General features: G+C 38.2%; 1 protein-coding gene across 2 annotated transcripts; it reads right to left on the bottom strand.

Annotated features, from left to right (window-relative positions):
- Window positions 1-1,730: 1,730 nt before the first annotated feature.
- On the bottom strand, window positions 1,731-10,727 carry FAM9B (family with sequence similarity 9 member B). Of its 2 annotated transcripts, none has more exons than XM_054250899.2 (9): window positions 10,624-10,727; window positions 9,765-9,891; window positions 9,129-9,249; window positions 8,918-8,949; window positions 7,038-7,149; window positions 6,093-6,204; window positions 4,682-4,780; window positions 2,141-2,236; window positions 1,731-2,032 (listed from the first exon to the last, which is right to left on the bottom strand). In XM_054250899.2, exons 2-8 carry the CDS (start codon window positions 9,823-9,825, stop codon window positions 2,168-2,170), a joined length of 606 nt encoding a protein of 201 aa, XP_054106874.1. In that variant the 5' UTR covers window positions 9,826-9,891; window positions 10,624-10,727; the 3' UTR covers window positions 1,731-2,032; window positions 2,141-2,167. The 2 variants fall into 2 exon arrangements, with proteins under 2 accessions (XP_054106874.1, XP_078220020.1); XM_078363894.1 differs by having other exon boundaries at window positions 9,735-9,891.
- Window positions 10,728-21,121: the final 10,394 nt, after the last annotated feature.

Here is a 21,121-nt window from a genome sequence, read left to right on the forward strand (position 1 = left end):
GTGAGAGAATCTCTTGAGTCCCAAAAGATCAAGATTGCAGTGAGCTATGATTGTATCACTGCACTCTGGCTAAGCCAGAGTGACACCTGGTCTCTAAAAAAATATGACTTCAAGTACACAGTTACTCATTTGAGGTAGTAAGGGGTGGCATAAATATCAACTGTTCCATCACTAAGTGCATTGTGGCCTCTTTCTCATCCTTCCACTATAGAGTAAATAGTAGTCAGATAGTCCAGTATGTGGAGTAGAACTCACACGTGAGTAGAACTCTGCAGTGCTCATTTTGCCTCTGTAACTACTAAAAGAGATCTCAAATAAAGATCTTCTTAGAAACTTGAAGTAGTACTTAATAGTACTTAGTAGTACCAAGACACGCTTTGGGTAAAAGGAAAATCCTTTATGAAAATGCAAACTTTAGGAATTAAATGCTCCCCACAGGGACTCACTTATTCCTGTATAAGTGATTGTAGGCAGAAAAACAGAATCTGAATGAACTTGTTTTCTTTCTTAAACTTGGAAAACATAGAAAAGATAAGAGTGGTATATAGGGGCCAATTAAAATAAAAAGCACAAGGAAAAATAAGAGGAAGTCGCTCCTCTCCTCCCAATGGGAATGTTGTCTTTTGAACAATTCATGAATGGAATTTCAGAAACTCAGCAAAAGAATACATTTAATTGACTTACTCCAAATATATTCTGAATTTCATATTTACTAAAGTGTTTGCAAAATGAACATTTCTTTTTTTAACATGTTGTATAAAAATTTTTTTACATGTAAAAACATGTACATCTTTTAAACATATTGTTACATGCAAAACATTTTAATATGTTATTACATGTTGTTATATGTTGTTACATGTGAACACTGCACATTAAAAAAAGGAAAGGTAGGTATATTCATCATTAGAGTTTTTAGATGCATGTATACACTTCCATATAATCCATGAATATTAAACTGGAAAAAGAAAGCACTTTACATAATTTACCTTGCAACAGATGTGAAATATTTGTAAGCATACATATATGTTAACAAATTACTTTCATTCAATGCTAAGGGGAGGTATCATTGAATGGTGGACCAAAACAAACTAAGTGACATTTTGATGTCTTTATGGAAATGACTGACCCACAAACCAGTGGCTCAGCACTGATATTAACATATCTTGCTCAGTTGCCTTAATCATTTACAGTAGTATAATTTTTTCAAGAACACAGACAGTAAGGTACTTTTAATAATTTTTAGTATATCTATTTTTTGAAGTCCTACTTTCATTGGAATTACCTCTTTACTGTAATTAGTAAATACAAAAGAATACACAGATAAGATTGGTTTTGTCATCATCTTCTTTTTTTTGAGACAGAATCTTGCTCTGTAGTCCAGGCTGGAGTGCAGTATCGCAACCTTGGCTCACTGCAATCTCTGTCTCCCAGGTTCAAGAGATTCTCCCACCTCAGCCTCCTGAGTAGCTGGGACTACAGTTGCGTACCACCACACCTGGCTAATTTTTTTGTGGTTTTAGTAGAGATGTGGCTTCACCATGTTGTCCAGGCTGGTCTCAAACTCCCGACCTCTAGTGATCCACCTGCCTCAGCCTCCCAAAGTGCTAGGATTATAGGCATGAGCCACCACACCCAGCAGGTTTTGTTTTCTTTTATTAGAGAAAAATGTACTTTTCTATGACTGTGCTTTCTACGTATTTGGAACTGAGACAGATCCACAGAGACCAAACTGAAATTTAAATTATCTTTAATGTTAAAATTTAATTAACCATGTACATAACTGTGCAATTGCTGCTTTCTCACAGAAGTGTCTAGGGTTCATTCAACAGATCATAGAAACAAGTTCTGGCATTTAACAAACAGAAAAATGATAGAGAAGATAAACTGATTTATACAAGAATTATCAAAACATTGTCATGTGGTTTAGTGTAGTTCAAATTATGCTTGTATCATGTAACAGGTTCAAGTTCTTTCTTCAGTCATCAGCATAACCTAGGTTGGAGAGACAACTAAGGGCCAACTCTTCCTAAAGCTGTTTCAAGAAAAAAAAAAAAGTAAATGTGATACACATTTCTGCAAATAAAATATTCTAGTGCTTACATCAATCCTGAGATTTTAAGATTAAATATGCGCTACTTACAGTCTCTGATACAATTCAAAAACATGGCTAGTTATCAAATTCACTGTCTTCATCAGAAAAAACTCCATGATAATAGTCTTCAAACTTCTTGATAACCTAAAACAAAAAGTCTAGTTCACTGACAAACCACCACTTTACATCTAGCACTAAACAGGGTTAATTAAATGTCAAAAGGAAACAGTTTTAATATTCAAAGGATGCTGGTTATTTATTTCAAATTGAAAAAACTGTAGTCAATACATGGAGCTCCAAATACTCACTTAAATGTTTTAATGCCAGATTTCAGTGACATACTATTTTAGCAGGTCCAACAGTCATGTGCTTTGCTTGAATAAAATGGGTTGAAGAACTTCTTAAGGTCAAGATGAAGTAAAGCCAGAAAAAGACTGGCAGTCTTGTATCATGAAATATTATATTTTTTGAGCAGGTAGTGACCCATGTATTATCAGCAATAGTCTATGTAACATGGTTTCCATTGAAGGGATAAAATGGTTGGTGATATGATCTTAACAAGTTAGAGAAAATGTAACTATTTTTGAAGAATATTCTCTCTGCTCAAACATAGTTCAATAGTCCCTGCCCCCTAAAATGTTGTATGTTAATGCTGAGGAAGAAGTAAAAAAATAAATAAATAAATACAGGATCTCTTCCATATTCCTGTGATATGAGCAAATGCACAAATTTAAAAAAAAAAGTAATACAACAATTGTGTAACTGCTGTGGAAGGGCAATTCACTCAAACATGTAGCCAAAGATGGAGACCGATGTGGACTTAGTTGGCAAAAGGTTTCAATTGGTCAAAGAAAAAAGAAAAAAAATTTAAAGCATTGTGAGGGAAGAGCATGAGAAAAGCATGGGAGTAACAGTGAGTTCCTTCAGGGAAGACCGTCAACCTGCAGAGGCGGGAGCAAAGACACAGGGCAGCAAAACAAGCCTAAGATGGGGTCATGTAAAGGGGAGAGTCTCCGAATATCTAAGAACTGAGACATGGGTAGCACTGACAGGCAGGGAAGAGGGAAGGGCTAGGAAGCATTTTGGGAAGGGAAGGGTTTTAGGAAGATAGTATTGGGGATCAATGAAGGATGGCTCAGAATAGAAGAGAGAACTCATAAAAGAGTTTAATAGTACGAGCAAGGCTGAAACAGGAGAATCGTTTGAACCAGGGAGGTGGAGATTGCTGTGAGCCAAGATCGCGCCATTGCACTCCAGCCTGGGCAACAAGAGTGAAAGTCCATCTCAAAATAAATAATTAAATTAAATAGTATGAGAAAGGAAGAATGAGGCTTTGAACTAGTGCAGCCTCAGTGGGAATTTAAAGAAAGACATTTAAGGACCATTGCAGAGGTGAAACTTGCCTGGTGATAACTGGATGGGAAGGATAACGGACTCAGAAGAGTCCAAGATGATAGCAAAGTTCCTACCCTAAGTGGTAACATGCAGCATTAATGTTGACAGGAAAACTTCTAGTTTCATGTTCATACCAATTAATAAATGGTTTCTGGGGAACACTGTAGCAACAAGTTCTCTACTTGTGACTTCTATTTAAATAACTTTGTATAGATCATCCTCAAGTTGCTCGAAAAGGTTATTTTCAAACTATTTTCCCAGTTTATTTAACACATCTCAGTTAGTATGGAAGAGTGACATATGAACATGTATTTTCACAAGGTTATTAAAAAGAATACCTTGCTTCCCTAAAAGTAATTGCATTGTTTCCTAAATTATATACATCTACATGAAGAAGAGGTCATTGTCCAATGACTATTTGCCAATGTGCTGTACGACAGCAGGTAATTCCCAATTCACAATGCGTTAATAATCTGCTGACTTTCCCATTCTGTTATACATCTGAACCATCTCTTATGATTGCAAATTGTCATGTAAAACCATTACTAGTCAATGATAATTTTGTAAGTGAATATGCAGTAAAACACCAGTGTATTACAGCAGGAAACAAAAGAGACACTTAGTAGTTACACTTGCCTACTTCCTATTTATCTAAAACTGTTGAAACAACACAAGTATAAAAGACATCCAGAAATGATTTATGGACTTCCTGCCTTTCACCATAGATTCGCTGCTGATGTCCTGAAAACTGAAAATAAAATCTTCATTAAAACCCATTTCTGCCTAGTGTTCCATTGTTGGAATTCTAAGCTTGTGGGAATCATGTATATCCTACTGTTCAAAGGTCATAGCAGGGTCTGATTTTTTCACACACAAAAAAATTTTGCAACCTCCTGCATAAATAGGTTAATGTGTTAGTAAAGTATCAATTATATACATAAGATGCACATTTCTAGGTAAAATTTCCAATTTACCTTTTCCTATTCTAAATAACTCCCACAAAACTATTCATGAATCCTAAAAACACATTTACCAATTATGTTAAATCTGGAACAATACATTCAAAGTGAAAATGGTGAGTAATTTAAAATGTATAACTAAAATGTCTTTCCATACATTCAGAAAGAAGCAGACTGTCTTCTATTATGCACGTGTTGTATTTTATAATCTATTATGTTACCAAATAGAACAAACCTTTACAAATTCCTCACGTAGCAGCTTCATTGTTCTCAGCCTCTCTCTCCTCAGACTTCTATGTCGGTACCACCTCTTCTGTTGTTCTTGAAATATTTTCTAGAATTACAAAACAAAATAGTGATAAAAATTGGGCAAATTTTAATACTTGCAAAACAATTCTGCATTAACTTTAAAGGAATACTCTTTAAATCAATATTTCTGAACACTTTCTTTTAGACAACATTTAGGACGAATTTTAAACAATTGTGTTCACCAATCACATGCTAAAATGATGTAATAACCTTTTTTATCTGTCATTGAGTAAAAAATTTTCTTTCTTATACATATTCAACACATGTCCTAATTCTTGATTTCAAATGAAGAATATTTGATGAACCTTCCTATAATTTATTGACCATAGATAGTTAAGATCTATACAGAAATTAAGAAACATTCTTTCTAAGATTTTAAACATGTATTAAATTTTGGTCATTTCAATATGCACATAGATGAACCATCCAATAATGACTGCCTTTCTAAACCTTGACCTAGTCTCCAACTACAGTGTTCTTCTCTCCTCTACGTGACACTCACTCACACAGTCATCCCCCTAGATTTTGTCATTACCAATGACTTCAACACCTACATATTATTAATAATAGCAACGATGAAGAGCAACGATGGGTCAGATCACATCCTGAAAAATTTAAATAAACCTGTTACATAGAAACCCTTTAATCCTCCAAACAACTCTTAGGTAGGTACTCTTACCATGTCTCCTTTAGTAGATAAGGAAACTGAAGCACAGAGATAAATAATTTGCCCATGATTTCCGAGCTAGCAATAGTCAAACTGGAGTCGGATCCCAAGCAGTGTGGCTGCAGACTCTCAGCCCTTGACCACCAAATTCAGCTATTTCTCCATCTTCCCAACATACAGCCACTACCTCCCTGCCATTGTGGGTCACTCACTTCAGTAATACAGTTCAAAAGTCTGTTGGGACCTGACACCCACTGAGTGGAGTACTTTTCACTGACCATTGCCCACCCCCATGTGCTCAGGCAACTCAGTCCCAGCTGAAATTCCACAGCCAGTCATCACAACCTCATCCCTGTATCTATGCCCTGCCCAACTCTCCCTAGATCAACATGCTCAGCTACACTCCAACCCAGGAAATTCCAACCCTACAGGAGCTCTTACACAAATATGCCAATTGGGCTGGCTTTAACTTCTTAATTGCTATGACACTGACCTCAGTTGGACCCCTAACGCTGCATGGCAATTAAATTCCCCTAGTCCATGAGTCCACTAATGGGTCCCCCTCTCTGGGCTCATGCTCTCTTCCTTCTTTGCTGGATGTCTGCATGAATTAATACTACCTGAGACATTGATACAATAGGTTAATCATAAATCTAAGCCTGATACCAACAATTAGTTCTTCTTCTTCTTTCTCTTCTTCTTCTTCATCTTTCTGCTCGTATATGATGAATTCATCAAGGACATTCAGCAACTTCAGAGAATGTTTATAATCACGTTTATGCCTGTAACACATAGTAAGTAACATGGTCATATGTCATAAAGAGATGAAAAATTAATCCTATTCAAACCAAAACTGACTTGACATAATTTATACTGTAAAGTAGCAAGGGAGTAATAGCAGCTGAAATCTTGTTTGGGGGGAAAGGTGAAATGAGTTATTCTTATTATGAAGGGATTCCTTCCTAACTGACTACTAGAGCAGCTGTCTTACATTCTTTATGTGCCAAAGACAAAGGAGGGTTTACTGCACTATAAATCTCTCAGAAATAATCATTTTCTCTAAGAGCAGTTTACTTTCATTTCCTCTTACTGAACAACATATGGGTTCTCATAAGTCGGTTCAAGAATATCACAGCCATTCATCCTGTAAGATTTCCCAAAAGAAATACTTCACTTAACTACATCTCTACTTTGGCACAATGATTTTGTAAAATAAATAGTGAAAACAATTTAACTAAAATAGATAACTTATTTATAACAAGTTTATCCCTCTCTACATAATTGAGTATCGTTAAGGATCTGCAGACTAAACATTGAGGACATTTATCTTTTATTCAACTTCCATACTTCTATAAATGGATAAAAATTAATTTTACAGGCAAACTCTTTTTATCTAGAAAGCAAAAAGAGGTCATCTTCATTGGCTTCTAGGTAATATCTTTCAATTCTGTTAAACCGAGGTTATAGAACTAAAGAAACTTACTTAGGGAGCAGTCAAGTAAAATATGTTGTTCACTAGAGACGAAAATATGTACAGGATAATTTTTGAAATTATTTGCACCAACGAATACAAAGAAATAATATAAATATCATTATGCAAAAAAAGCCAACATACTTTTTAAGTTGTTTTTTCCTCAAAGCACGTTTACTTTTCTTTGCTTTGTGGCGAGCCTCTGTATCCATTTCAATCCTTCTTCTTTTTGCAGCAAGATCCTCGCTAATGCCAGCTAGTTAGTAAATGAAAATGCACTAAAAGTTAATGTTGACAATTAGTTTATTTGCATATATTGACATCAATATCGGACAATATGGTTCAGCAATATCAGAAGGATATTTAAAATATATAAAGCAAAGATCATTTCAAAAAGCAAGATTTACTCACTTATTTTCTGTAAAATCTTTCAGGTGTTAATATTACTATTGCAATTCCAATTGGTATAACTGCAAATCACTTAATTGACAGATGATGAAAAAGCAAGTAATTAAAAGTTTCTATTGTTTAAGTGTGCAGAAAAGTTTATAAGCATAGACTTTAATTTCTACATTTATAAAATGTCCTACAATTCAAGGGACATGGTTCCATGAAATACTATCAAAACTCATTATGTAAAGCACACAAAAAAGTATCTTATTTAATAAGACCATCAAAAGGGTAGAAATAAGTTAATATGCAATAAGAAAAGTATTTTTAAGCAATCTACTGATTTATGCTATTAACTGTATTTTAATAAAAGAAGCAAAAAGAAGCAACATCCATGGGTATAAAAATGTAGGTTTATATAAAGAAATACATTCAGAAACACTTTTGAAATACTTTCTTGGAGTTTTTATATGATATTTTTATCCATAGTGCTGTGTTTCAGAAAACTGTAATACTGCAAGGAATGCTTTCCTAAACACGATTTTGCATAAGAGATCTACCATCAAGTACTAAGAATAGTTTTCAGCAATCATAAAAGATCTGCACCATAATACAAATATTTTTCAAATACAGTATCAATCTATAACACACTCAATGTATTAGGCAACTCACAAAACCAGCACTTTGTCACCACCAAGCGAGCAAAGCTTTCCAAATATTCTGCTTATGTGTATTATCGCTATAGAAAAGCTGAAAACTGAATTGAGCTTTTTAAAAATAAGAGTATTGTCTCCATCATCTCTACAGAAATTTTCTCAAACTTTTTTGAAAATACGGTCCTATAACAGTCAGTGCAACTAACATGTAACATGCCTATACAAAATGTATGAGTTTTTGGATCCAATGACATGTTTCCCACTGGGTAGAAAAGTTGTCTTTCCTTTTCTACTACACAGTTTATTGCTGGAATAATAATAGAAAATCATTTTCGAGAATTCAATTTTTTTAAACAAAATCAGAAAGCTGTGACAATAGAATAGCTGAATTAGAAAGATGAAAAACTCCTATTAAACACTCTGAGTACATAGGGACAGGAAGAGGAGAACAACAGACACCTGGGCCTACTTGAGGGTGGCAGGCAGGAGGAGAGTGAGGATGAAAACCACCCAGCAGGTACTATGCTTATAATCCTGGGTGACAAAATAATCTGTACACCAAACCCCTGTGACACGCAATGTATCTAACAAACCTGTACATGTACCCTCAAACCTAAAGTAAAAGATTGAAAAAAAAACTGATATATGACTTAATCTGTGTACACTGAAAGGATTGAATAGAGCTGTTTCTCCTCCAATGTCCTCTAATATCCCCCAACAATTAACTTTCCATGTGTATGAAAGAAAAGCCATCCCTCTCGATTCACCATTGTTAGAAGCATTCTTACATTACACATTAATGATCACAAAGGTAAGAAAAATTTATCAAACAGATTATGGTAAATACTTAAGTTAAATGCTACATATGAGAAGAAGGCATGTAAGACAGTCTGTCATCCACTAATTCACATAACCTACTGTAACAGTTGTACCGTTGAAAACAATTTTCATAAACTACAGATACTTCCTAAGGCATACCTGCAATATCTTCTGGCTTGTTGGTATCAACCCTATAAAAAAAAAAGTTACATCAAAATTTTAACATAGGACTACACAAAATGTCGTGTTTGTTGGGAAAAAATGTCTTATGTGAAATGTTCTGCATAGACTAGAACGGTGATGACATGATCCAAAGCTGACTTTTCCTAAAAGGCTCTATCCGACAGACAACAGTGACTTCACACTTTACCCCTCATATTCATCTGTTTCATCAAGAGGTTCTCTTTCCCCCTGCTCAGCAGTTACATCTTCCTCCTTTGTTTCTGTAAAAGGGTTTCTTTCCTCACGTTCATCAATTACTGGATCCTTTCCTGCATCAAAATTTAAAAGACAAATCCGTTTTTAGAGGAAGACGCTGTTGTGGACATTTTTCATGGAGAAACGTACCGTTTGTGGACTTGTTTTTGGCTGTCTGCCAACTAAAGCTTTAAAGCAGGGCTATACGTGGAATCACCGGCTCCTGACCATTTAATGGAGGCACTTTTGGAAGCCCTTGGGGTTCAAGTCCCAGTAAACGACACACTACAGGTCAGACTCCTTGGACGCCAGGACCTCAGCCATGGAGAAGAGCTACTCTGAGAGCACCTGTAACCCTGCCTGAGGTGGAGCCTCCCGTGGGAAGTCTAAGGCCCTCGAGCCTGCTTTGAAAACCGGGATGTCTTAGCACGTGCACAGTGGACTCCAAAGCCATGAAGAGGCCGGGGACCTTGGGTTGCCAGTGTGATCCCCAGCAGAGATCAGACAGACGTCTCCTTGGGCGTGCGCCTGCTTCCGGGTCCCCTTGGGCTGTGTTTACCTGCATGCTCTTTGTCCTGGGCAGCCATACCTTGAGCTTCCAAGTGGGCCTTGGCAGCCCTCCTGCTGTGCTTTCTGCCCCTGCGTTCCATGGCTGGCCGTCCTGGGAAACTAGAGGCGACCCCGGAACCTGGTGAGCGCAAAGACGACTAAGGAAGCTAAGGAAACGAGGCGTCAGAAAGGAAAGCCATTGGGATCGCGGGTTCAAGATGGGTGGGGTTGGCCCTCCCCGAGTCTCCTGTGGGAGCAGGAGGGAGGGAGAAGATGCCAGTGTCCCCTCCCGTCCTGGCCCGTCCAGCCCGTCCCCGGGGGTGGCTGCAGAGTTCACAGCTGCCTCACACACCTGAACTCCACGGCCTCTGAGGCATCCTACCCGCGCCTTTGGGACAGAGTTTGGCCTTGCCCTTGGATCCCCAAGAGACCCTGAGTGGCTGGGAGGGCGGCGGAGTGACACAGGATCTCCCCAGCCATCTCCAGAGGAATGTCAGGAGCTACACTGCCACTCGCTCTCCTGGATGCACAGGGCACCTCCAGTGACCTGAAGTGTCCTGTTCTGACAGGATGCTGGGCAGGAGAGACCCACTCAGACCGTCCCCCATAACGCCCCCGGCCCGCCTCACTCCCCTCCCCGGCACCGTCAGCCCCTCCCCCTTGCACACCTACAGAAGCACCCAGAACACTCCCTCGTCCTGGGGGGCCACCCAGGTGGCTCCAGCTCCCTCCCTGCTCCAGCCACCCCAGTCTACCCTCAGTGCCTCGCCCTGACCTAGGCCCCAGGTGAGGACCCCAGGACCATTTCCTCACAGGTCAGCTGGCGCCCAGCTCTTCACACCCTGGTTCCCAGACGGTCTTGTGCCCACCTTCCCACCTCCCTGCCTCAAGTGCGTCACCTGAGGGACCCCTGATGTGGCTCCTTCACAGAACCTACAGAAGACACTGGCACTACGAGACTGTCTTAGAAAGAGACCCGGCCTGGCTTCCCACGCTCCTCACTGATTGGTCAGCTCAGTGCGCATGCGCATGCGCATGCCGGTGAAGGACTGTGTGGGGCCAACCCCCTGCTGCCACGCCTCTCCTTCCCCTTAAGGGACCGACCAGGGCTTACTGTTGACTGAAGTTGGGGTGGCCCTTTGGGGCCTCCATCCCCACAATCTTCTGGCTCCTCCTCTTGGGGTGGGATGCAAGGACTCGGAATGGAGGCCAAGTGGACAAGGCCTCCTAGCATCTCGCCCCTGGACTCGTTCCAGCCACCCCTGCCCCTTTGGCTGGAATGGCCATCACCCTATGGGTGGTGCCCAGGCTCCTTTCCATTCCCTGTGTGCTTCCAACATGCCCTGCTGCATCCTTTTTATCAATGGATTGCGCTTTTATGTTTTCTGTTTTTGACACTGAGTCTCGCTCTATTGCCCAGGTTGGAGTGCAGTGGTGCAATCTCGGCTCACTACAACCTCTGCCTCCCGGGTCGAAGCTATCCTTCTGCCTCAACCTCCCGACGAGCTGGGATTACAGGCTCCCAACACCAAGCCCTGCTAATTTTTTAAATTTTCTTTTCTTTTCTTTCTTTTTTTTTTGAGACAGAGTTTTCGCTCGTTACCCAGGCTGGAGTGCAATGGCGCGATCTCGGCTCACCGCAACCTCCGCCTCCTGGGTTCAGGCAATTCTCCTGCCTCAGCCTCCTGAGTAGCTGGGATTACAGGCACGCACCACCATGCCCATCTAATTTTTTGTATTTTTAGTAGAGACGGGGTTTCACCATATTGACCAGGATGGTCTCGATCTCTTGACCTCGTGATCCACCCACCTCGGCCTCCCAAAGCGCTGGGATTACAGGCTTGAGCCACTGCGCCTGGCCTAATTTTCTTATTTTTATTTTTTGGCTGATCTCAAACTCTTGACCTCGGGTGATCCGCCTGCCTATGCCTCTCAAAGTGCTGAGGTTACAGGTGTGAGCCACCCCACCAGGCCCACAACCTTTTTTGTTTCCTCACTACTTTTCTTGCCCACAGGCTTGCCCAGGCTTGCCCACAAACCCTCATGCTCCAGACTTTTCCAGACATATCCCACAACCTTCACCCTCAAATGCCTTAATATCGTTAACTCAGCTTGTTTCCACCTCCAGTCTTCTATAATAGGTCGTAAAGGTTGTTTTGGAGTTGGGAGTGAATAAATACTGCCTAGAGTTGGTAAATCGAGCTACAGAGGTTCATTATGTTATTGAAATTATAAAGGCAGTCATCAGGAAAACTAATCAACAGCCTTTAATGTCTATATAACGAGAAAGAGCACACACAAAGCATACAAATCCTGTGGTAAAAGTTGAAAAATAAAGAAAATACTACAAACAAAGACCATAACATAACATAAAGGAACAGAATTAAGGCCAAGTTAATCTGTTGAGCAAGAAATATGAATGAGATAAACTCACATTCTAAAGGAAATGACTTCCAACTTGGATCCAAATAAAAACCTAAGTACATGCTATATGTAAGAATGGAACTAAAACAAAATGATACAAAAATATGTATCAGAAAAATATGAAGAAAAGGAAAATATGAATCTGGGAATTAATATGTTACAAATGTAAAATAATGTGAAAAAAATAAATGAATAAACTAAAGGCAGAGCACACTGAACAAGAGGAGGGCACAATCTACTCTGACGTGAATCGTTTTGTGCTTAACCCAAAACCCTAGAAAATAGAGGAAAACAACCAATGAAATGCACTGTGATGTGCAAGTTTTAACCCTGTCTATCCAGGAGAAACCAAATACAAATGTATTGCCTTGGATACAGCCATAGTATCTTAAATTGCTCTCTTGGCAGTAGAGTGAGCATTTTCTTTCACTTTCAACCAGTGAACTCTCATCACATCCTATAGTACTTCCTTAGCCATTACTATACTCTATTCTACCTACAGTTTCCGAAAAAAAATAAAAAATTAGAAAGACTTACATTAGCAAATAGGAGAAAAGTTTTCTTGTTGTTGTGTGTGTACATGTCTGCATGTGAATGTGTGTGTGTGTGTGTGTGTGTGTGATGTTTGTTGTTTGTTTCAAATGGAGTTTTACTCTTGTCCCCCAGACTAGAGTGCAGTGGCAAAATCTTGGCTCACTACAACCTCTGCCTCCTGAGTTCAAGTAATTCTCCTGCCTCAGCTTCTAAAGTAGCTGGAATTACAGGCGCCTGACACCACACCAGGCTAATTTTGTGTGTTTAGCAGAGATGGGGTTTCAACATATTGACCAGGTTGGTCTTGAACTCCTGACCTCAAGTGATCTGCCCTCCTCAGCCTCCCAAAGTGCTGGGATTATAGGCATGAGCCACTGTGCCTGACCTGGTTTTGTTTGTTTATTTAACATGAAAGCCAGCACTAAATGACCTTCAAATTATCTTCATAACTTAAAAATACACGTTCACATGATATCTTTTTCACTTTCAGTGTGAAAAAAGCATGGAAGGTAATGCTCCATTTTGGTGCACTAAAGCATAGTGGTGTTGTATTTGAGAAGAAAGAAAAGGAGCTGTGGTCTGGCGACTGATGCCCACAGCACTGCAAAAAGCCACCTTAGAGCTGTTTCAGGCTGTTTTAAGTTCCAGATCATTTTGAATTCCTGCCCTAGAAGCTGTACATACTCAGAGAAAGAGTTCAGTCTTGGCCCATGATATTGTACTGAATACCTCAGACACTTTTCTACAGACTAAATAACATAAACTCCTTTTACTTTTCTTCAAAGTTCTTAAAATGAAACTTCGATAATGTCTCCTTGAAGCTGTTAGGAGTGCTTCAAAATTCTCTCTTTCTTTTGTATTGTCTTTTCTTGTTTGTTTGGTTTTGGTATAAAGAAAGCCTAAACCTGGATGCAGTTAGTAGGAATCTGAGAAGGCTAAGTTCAAAATCTCAGAGGAGATTTTCTTTATATTTTCAATGTTTTATAGTCCTTTCATAAATTCTGATATGAATACTTTCCTAGTAAGAATATTTGTATCATAGTTTAACATTTCATTTATCTTTGTGTGCAAACTAGCATTTGTTTTATTAAAACAATCTAAATGTATTAAGGAATTAGATTATAGGGAAATTAAATTAAAACATAATTTAAAAGAAATTATTATATCCAAATACAGAAAGACAGAGGCATAAAGATGTTGTGACCGAGTCCATGAGGAAGGGAGTCAGGGAAAATGATGTACCAGACTATTGAGTGGCTTGTACACTGTATTAGTCCATTTTCAAATTGCTATAAAGAACCAAGACTGGGTAATTAATGAAGAAAAACAGTTTAATTGACTCACAGTTCCACAAGCTATCCAGCAAGTGTGGCTGGGGAAGTCCCAGGAAAGTTACAATCATGGCGGAAGGTGAAGGGAAAGCAGGCAATGTCTTCACATGGCGGAGCAGGAGGAAGAGAGTGAAGGGGAAGGTGCTACACACTTTTAAACAACCAGATCTCATGAGGACTCACTATCAAGAGAACAGCAAGGGAGAAGTCTGCCCTCATGATCTAATCACCTCCCACCAGGCCCCTCCTCCAACATAAGGGTTACAATATGACATGAGACTTGTGTGGGGACACAGAGCCAAACCATATCAGACAGAAAGTCGAGCTCTTCATAAAGCACGAATGTTCCAAATTGAAAGAAAGGTAAGCTAGCTTTTTCCAAATGCCAACCTCCAAAGACCTCCAGATTAGGACTTCAAACATGTTTCAGGTTTTCACATGGCTCTCCTCTTATTGGACCGCTATCCAGGGAAACCAAAATTTACCCCACCCACATGCCTCTGATATTATTAATGTTCCTTCCTAGGCAGACAAATCCTATCAGAATTTCAAACCTACCCTAAATGTTTCCTCTTTAATGCAGTCATTCACCCAATGCTTTTAAATATGTGAGACACTCTTTCTCTTTGCAATGCATTTAGAGCTTTTATCTGTCATGGGAAATTTGCCTTATATTGCAGTTATTTGGGAAGTCATATTCCCCATTAAACTATATCTGAAGGTCAAGAACAGTTTTACAGGTATCTGTATAATATGGAGTACTCAATGTACACTGACCATATTGAATCTGACAAAATTGAAATTAATGGAGCTTTTTATCTTTAAAACAGAAAAATAATAACAAAAAAGCCACAACTCACAGAGTACTTGAACTTGCATCATTCTGCTAAGTGGTATTTTTATGAGTTCTAAATGCTCTGCACTATGCTAATGAAAGACAAGGTTGCAAATTATTGCCTGGGCTTCCCAGAGAGATGTTGATACAGGACTCTGACCTGCTAGTTAAAAAAAAAAAAAAAAAAAAAAAAAAAATTTTCTCTCAGCATAGAAAAACAGGTTCCTGATGTGTAGTAGAGGCAAGCTCCTTTCTAAATTATGTGCAGACAACACTGCTCTGTGTATTTTAAGTGAATTAGTGTCTTTCTGTAATCCCTGAAGGTCTCCATAATTCCTTGTTAACATGATGGGGTTTCTGATGTGCTTTTCTCCCTGCACAGTCATAAGTTACTACAGAGAATGGCACTCAGAAGTCAACAAAAGCTCTTTATCAAGTATGACTACAAAATAATAGAACTCAGATGGCATAATATAAATAAATGCTTCTGTGTCCCCCAGTTTATCATATGAGATGCTACACATATAGGACATCCACGCTATCATTGATCAAAATGATTATGAAAGTACTTTCAGCAGCTAGGGCACTTTCTTCTAAACATTCCTAAATATGGAAGATCTCCAAAATATCAGGGGTGTGTGGGTTTTTTGAATTCCCAAAGTTGTTAAAAATCAATTCTGGGGCCAGGATCCTAACTTTGGTTGTGTGTACGCATGCTCACACATTTTCAAGGGTGAATACTTGTGTGTGGACATGTGCACATGTGCATGCATTCGTGTGCATAGATACTAATGTGCATGGGTGAAAACATGCAGATGTATGAATAAGCATGCCTTTTCTCTCTATATCAGCACAGGAAGAAGCATGGAGCAGCAAACACTAGAATGATACATGTCACCATCCCTGGGTCTGGCAATTTCAGATACATTTTATAATATTTTCTTATTTATATTTTCCAATTTTTCTATACAAATTTCTTGCTTATGTAAGAAGCAAATAAAGAAGGAAAAAGGAAAAAGAGAGACAAAAAAAGGTATTTCGAAAACCTTCAGAAGTCTATGAATTCTGATGAACGCACTAGTCTATTAGTTTCCCACTGCTGCTGTAACAGATTATAACAAAGTGAGTTTCATAAACAATAAAGGTGGATTATCTTACTGTTCTGGCTGTTAGAAATCCCAAATGCATCTCACTGAGTAAAATCCAAGCTGTCATCAGGACAGGTTCCTTCTGAAGTCTCCAGAGAAGAATCCGTTCCTTGCCTTTTCCAGCTTTTAGAGGCTTCCTGCACTCCTTGGCTTGTGGCCCTGATTTCCATCATTAAAGCCAGCTACATTTTGTCTATTCATTCTCCTGCTGCCAGCTCACTGGTTCCCTCTTCTGATTACCACTGCTTCTTTTAAGGATGCCTGTGATTACATTGGACCTACCCAGGTAACCCAGGATAATTTCCACCATTTAAGATTAGCTGATTGGCAATCTTGGTTCCACGTGCAACAGTGATTCTTCTTTAACATGTAACCTAACATAGTAACAGATTCTGAGAATTAGGACCTAGACATCTTAGAGAGGTCATTATTCTACCTACTACAGGAGGGTAACTGGAAAAAGTTGTGGTCCCATCACAATTTAGCTAAACAATATCATTTTTTATCACCTACCTTACTGATCAGTATATAATAGCATTATGCTGAAGAAAGAGTGTCAGTTCAACAGGTTTAATGACTCCCCAGAAAGCCATTGCCTGACTGAGACCTCTTAAAAACAATACTGCCAAGAGAGTGGTGATGGGCACGTTTTGGGCTAAGTCACAGGTAGTATGGAGAAGCTGATGTATCAGAAGTAGGAGGCTGAGGCTGGACCACACTCAGACACTAATCAGCCAAATGCTATCAACAAAGACGTCACCATTCGTAAACTCAGCAATAAATGAGGGGGTTGGGTCATACACAAACTCAATCCCCTCCATAAGTATTCGACAATCATGCAAGAAAAAGCTACACCCATCAGTATCATCTAAAAGCATCATTCCCATTCCCACTTTCAATCTGTTATACAGGCTTCCCATTCAGGCAAGATCTCAGACTTCATCCTACATACATTAAGCTCACACACAATTGTTTGACTTAGGAAGCTCCCATCAACAGTAATAACCTCCTCTTTTATCTCTACCATATTCCATACTTTCTAGACCATTTGATTTGCAAACATTTTTGTCAACTCAGTGACTTGCCTTTTTACTGTATTTATGATTTCTTCATGCTGCAGAAGTTTTCAATTTTGGTGAAGTTCAATTTATTACTTTTATCTTTATTTTATTTTATTGAGACAAAGTCTAGCTCTATAACCCAGGCTGGAGTGTAGAGTGCAGTGGCACGATCTCAGCTCACTGCAACCTCTACCTCCCAGGTTCAAGTGATTCTCCTGCCTCAGCCTCCTGAGTAGCTGGGATTACAGATGCCTGCCACCACGCCCAGCTAATTTTTATATTTTTAGTAGAGACAGGGTTTCATTGTGTTGGCCAGGCTAGTCTCGAACTCCTGACCTTGTGATCTACCCACCTCAGCCTCCCAAGTGGTGGGATTACAAGCATGAGCCACTGTGTGCAGACTACTTTTATCTTTTTAGATCATACGTTTGGTGTCATATCAAAGACATCTTTGCCTAATCTCATGTCATGAAGATTTTCCATTGTAATTTTACATGTTTCATTTAGATCTGTGATCTATTTTGAGTTAAGTTTTGTATATGCTGTGAGGTTTAGGTAAAGTAACTTTTTTTGGCAAATAAGCATTCAATTGTTTTAGCATCATTTGTTAAAAAGACAGTCCTTTCCCCATTTTTTCTTTACACCTTTGTCTAAACCCAACTGATGATATTTATATGACTACATTTGTGTACTCAGTTTTTTCTAACTGTCTGAGTGTCTATCTTTTGTCCAATACAACACTGTCTTGACATTTGAGGTATGTTGTTTGGAGTTCATAGGTATCTATTAGAAAGTTGGCTACTTTTTGATTTCCTAAAATGCATTGCTCACATTTTACAAAAAACTGAGAAATAATATAAATTTGTAAATATAGACTTTCAACAACATTGAAAACATGGTCTAACAAAAGTAAAATTTAAAAGGACACTAATATGTACTTGAATGTGCAATTATCTGACATGTGTATATTAAAAACATTTTGTAAATATCTGATTCTTGCATATATACACAGAGTCATGAATACAGCAGTTACCAATTCGGGCTGACTTTAGCTACTTTTTATGCGCAACTCCATCACCACAAATGGCAGACATATTGTGGAGTTGAACTTTTAAAATGGAGAAATACTCCTGGTAAACTCATGAACAAAAGAGTGTACAATCTATCCTCAAATTGTATAAAAGTTATAATCTTTAATGTATATTAAAATTGTGGGGAAAATGTTTCTGATTTACATAAAATTATTTAATTGTAGCTTCTGATAATTGTGAACAGCTTTTTACTTACTTAGATGTAAAATGCCACCTGGATTGTCATGCTGCATTGTTCAATGTATTTGTTGGACACTACCTCACTCTGCATAAGATGTAGCGCAATCCTCCAATAATTATGACAATTTAAAAATTACCCTATAAATACCCAAAAGTTCCCCAGCAGGGGAACCACGAAGCTTCATTACAACTAATTGCCTTATAACATATTAAATATTTGGGTTTTATGATTAAGAACTCTTTTCGTCTTGAATGACCCTTCAACAACCTGAGTCATGTATAAAGGTTAAATAGTAGTAGCAACGTGGTTATTATTTCCAAAGCATTAAACACTCTGAGCTCTGATAAACACGCTTGGTGTGTCACAATCAATTAGAAAGCCATCCAGTGTGAATGAGTTTCTGACATTGAGAAATATTGCTGGCATCTGTTAAATAGGCCACAGAGATTGGGCTCCTCAGACATACCACTGCCTTTGAGCTACATTATCCTTCTAATACCAAAGGCAAGGCCAAGTGCTTGCAAAGACAACCATCCAATAAGAGTTATGTATGATTTGGGACTAAACATATATTCTATTCTCTTAATGTAGCAGGATTTTTGTCACCTTGAAACAACCTTGTGTAGCTCAAAGATACAAGAATGGTCCACAACATTTCACAAGTTTCAAAATGAACTCTCTGTATGGAAAGCACATTGGCACATAAAACATAAAAATGGACAAATCTCATGAAAACCTTCCTCTTTGGCATCATATCAAATTTTAGTTTTGTTTGACTCATGCTTAGGCAAAGCATCCCTGAGATAAACAATCTACTTGCTACTGCAATAGGAAAGTAGTGCTTCAAAGGAGAGGATGCCAAATTATATGTAGTGTAGCTATATAATGAAGAGTTATGAATTCCAGACAATTTGGTCTAAAGTTATATCAAAGGATGGTAACTCTGCAATTGAACAAGAAGGAAGGTGCATTTTTTTGGTCATTTTATAATAGTTATTGACTGTAGCAATTCATAATATTAGAAATAACTGTGCATTTAGAAGGCGGCTCTTAAGTTAAAGTATTTAAAATAAAAGAAAAAACAATTTCCTGACCACTATTACTCAAGTGTAAAAACTGAACTTATTTCTGCATGTGTTTCTTCTTTCCAAAAGATTTTTTTAAATTTCTTCTAAAATAAAAACTAGTATATATGCAGAACGTGCATGCTTGTTGCATAGGTATACATGTACCATGGTGATTTGCTGCACTTATTGACCTGTCCTCTAAGTTCCCTCTCCTCACCCTTCTACCCCCAAACAGGTCCTGGTATGGGCTGTTCTGCTCTCTGTGTCCATGTGTTCTCATTGTTTAACTCCTACTTTTGAGTGAGAACATGCAGTGTTTGGTTTTCTGTTCCTGTGTTAGTTTGCTGAGAATGATGGCTTCCAGCTTCATCCATGTCCTTGAAAAGGACGTGATCTCGTTCCTTTTTATGGCTACATAGTATTCCATGGTGTATATGTACCATGTTTACTTTATCCAGTCTGTCATTGATGGGCATTTGAGTTGGTTCCGTGTCTTTGCTATGTCAAACTACCATTTACATTCTTACAGAATCAGAAAAAACTATTCTAAATTTCATATGGAATCAAAGAAGACTCCATATAGCCAAGAAAATCCTAAGCAAAAAGAACAAAGCTGGAAGCATCACACTACCTGACTTCAAACTATAACTACAAGGCTACAGTAACCAAAACAGTATGGAACTGGAACCAAAACAGACATATAGACCAATGGAGGAGGACAGAGACCTCAGAAATAACACTGCACATCTGCATTCATCTGATATTCAGCAAACCTGCCAAAAACAAGCAATGGGGAAAGGATCTCCTATTCAGTAAATGGTGCTGGGAAGGTTCATATTTTAAAAGATCTCGTAAAGCACAAAATTCAACAGGAACACTTTGTTAAGTTGAGATGGAGGCAAAATTAGGAACACCACATAACAAATATATGTTGTTATAACATATATTTCAACAGTATTAGACCAGCATTAACAATATACGTCTAGTTAATGTACTCAGGCTAACCACTTTATACAACAAGAGAACTAGAAAAATCTGTCATGTCAGAGTTTTGAAAACTGTGTCATATTTTATATGGTCCAGGAGCAGTTTGGTAATAGATTTATAAGATTATAAGCTGTCCCTCTGTGATAAGTGTGAAATATATTTTTAGGCAAATAGTTCCCTGTTTTTTTCAGTTTAGCACAATACAGATACTTATGTACCAGCATTTGATGTTCTTAGGATAGATATTTTCAACTATAAAGTACAGAATGATTCTTTCATCATAACTTAACAGGAAAAGTAAATTGAAAGTTTAATTGGTAGTAAATTTACATATTCTAAATCAAATATCCTTATTTCTAAGCTTAATTATAAAAATTATAAAAATATGGGTTTAGTTTGGCATTGTTGAAAAAGCAGATGTTGTTTGTCTGAAAAATTATTCAATTATCCTCATTCATCATTTGATTATATCTTTGACCACTGACTGAACATTCTACATTCTTCTCAGTTAAGACAAAAAAGTTGAACACTATTAACCAGGTTGCTCAAATTAACATTTGCAGAAGACAAATATGCAAAATACAACTATATAATACACATTTTTTCCAAGGGCATTTGAAAAATTCACCAGGATAGATCAAATGTTGGACCAGAAAGCTAGTCACAAGCTATGAGAGTCATACAGATTACGTTCTCAGAACATAAATGGATTAAAATAGAAATTAATTACAAAATAAG

The sequence above is a fragment of the Callithrix jacchus genome, chromosome X (assembly GCF_049354715.1).
Source record: "Callithrix jacchus isolate 240 chromosome X, calJac240_pri, whole genome shotgun sequence".
NCBI classification, from domain to species: Eukaryota; Metazoa; Chordata; class Mammalia; order Primates; family Cebidae; genus Callithrix; species Callithrix jacchus.

What these genes read in the sequence shown, in the direction of transcription:
- FAM9B (XM_078363894.1), bottom strand. Translation starts at nt 9,825, where the DNA reads ATGGAACGCAGGGGCAGAAAGCACAGCAGGAGGGCTGCCAAGGCCCAC. An exon ending in CCAGGACAAAGAGCATGCAG is followed by an intron (nt 9,250 to 9,734) that starts GTAAACACAGCC and finishes ATTTTGATGCAG; the next exon opens with GAAAGGATCCAGTAATTGAT. An exon ending in GAAACAGATGAATATGAGGG is followed by an intron (nt 8,950 to 9,128) that starts GTAAAGTGTGAA and finishes TTTTTTTTATAG; the next exon opens with GGTTGATACCAACAAGCCAG.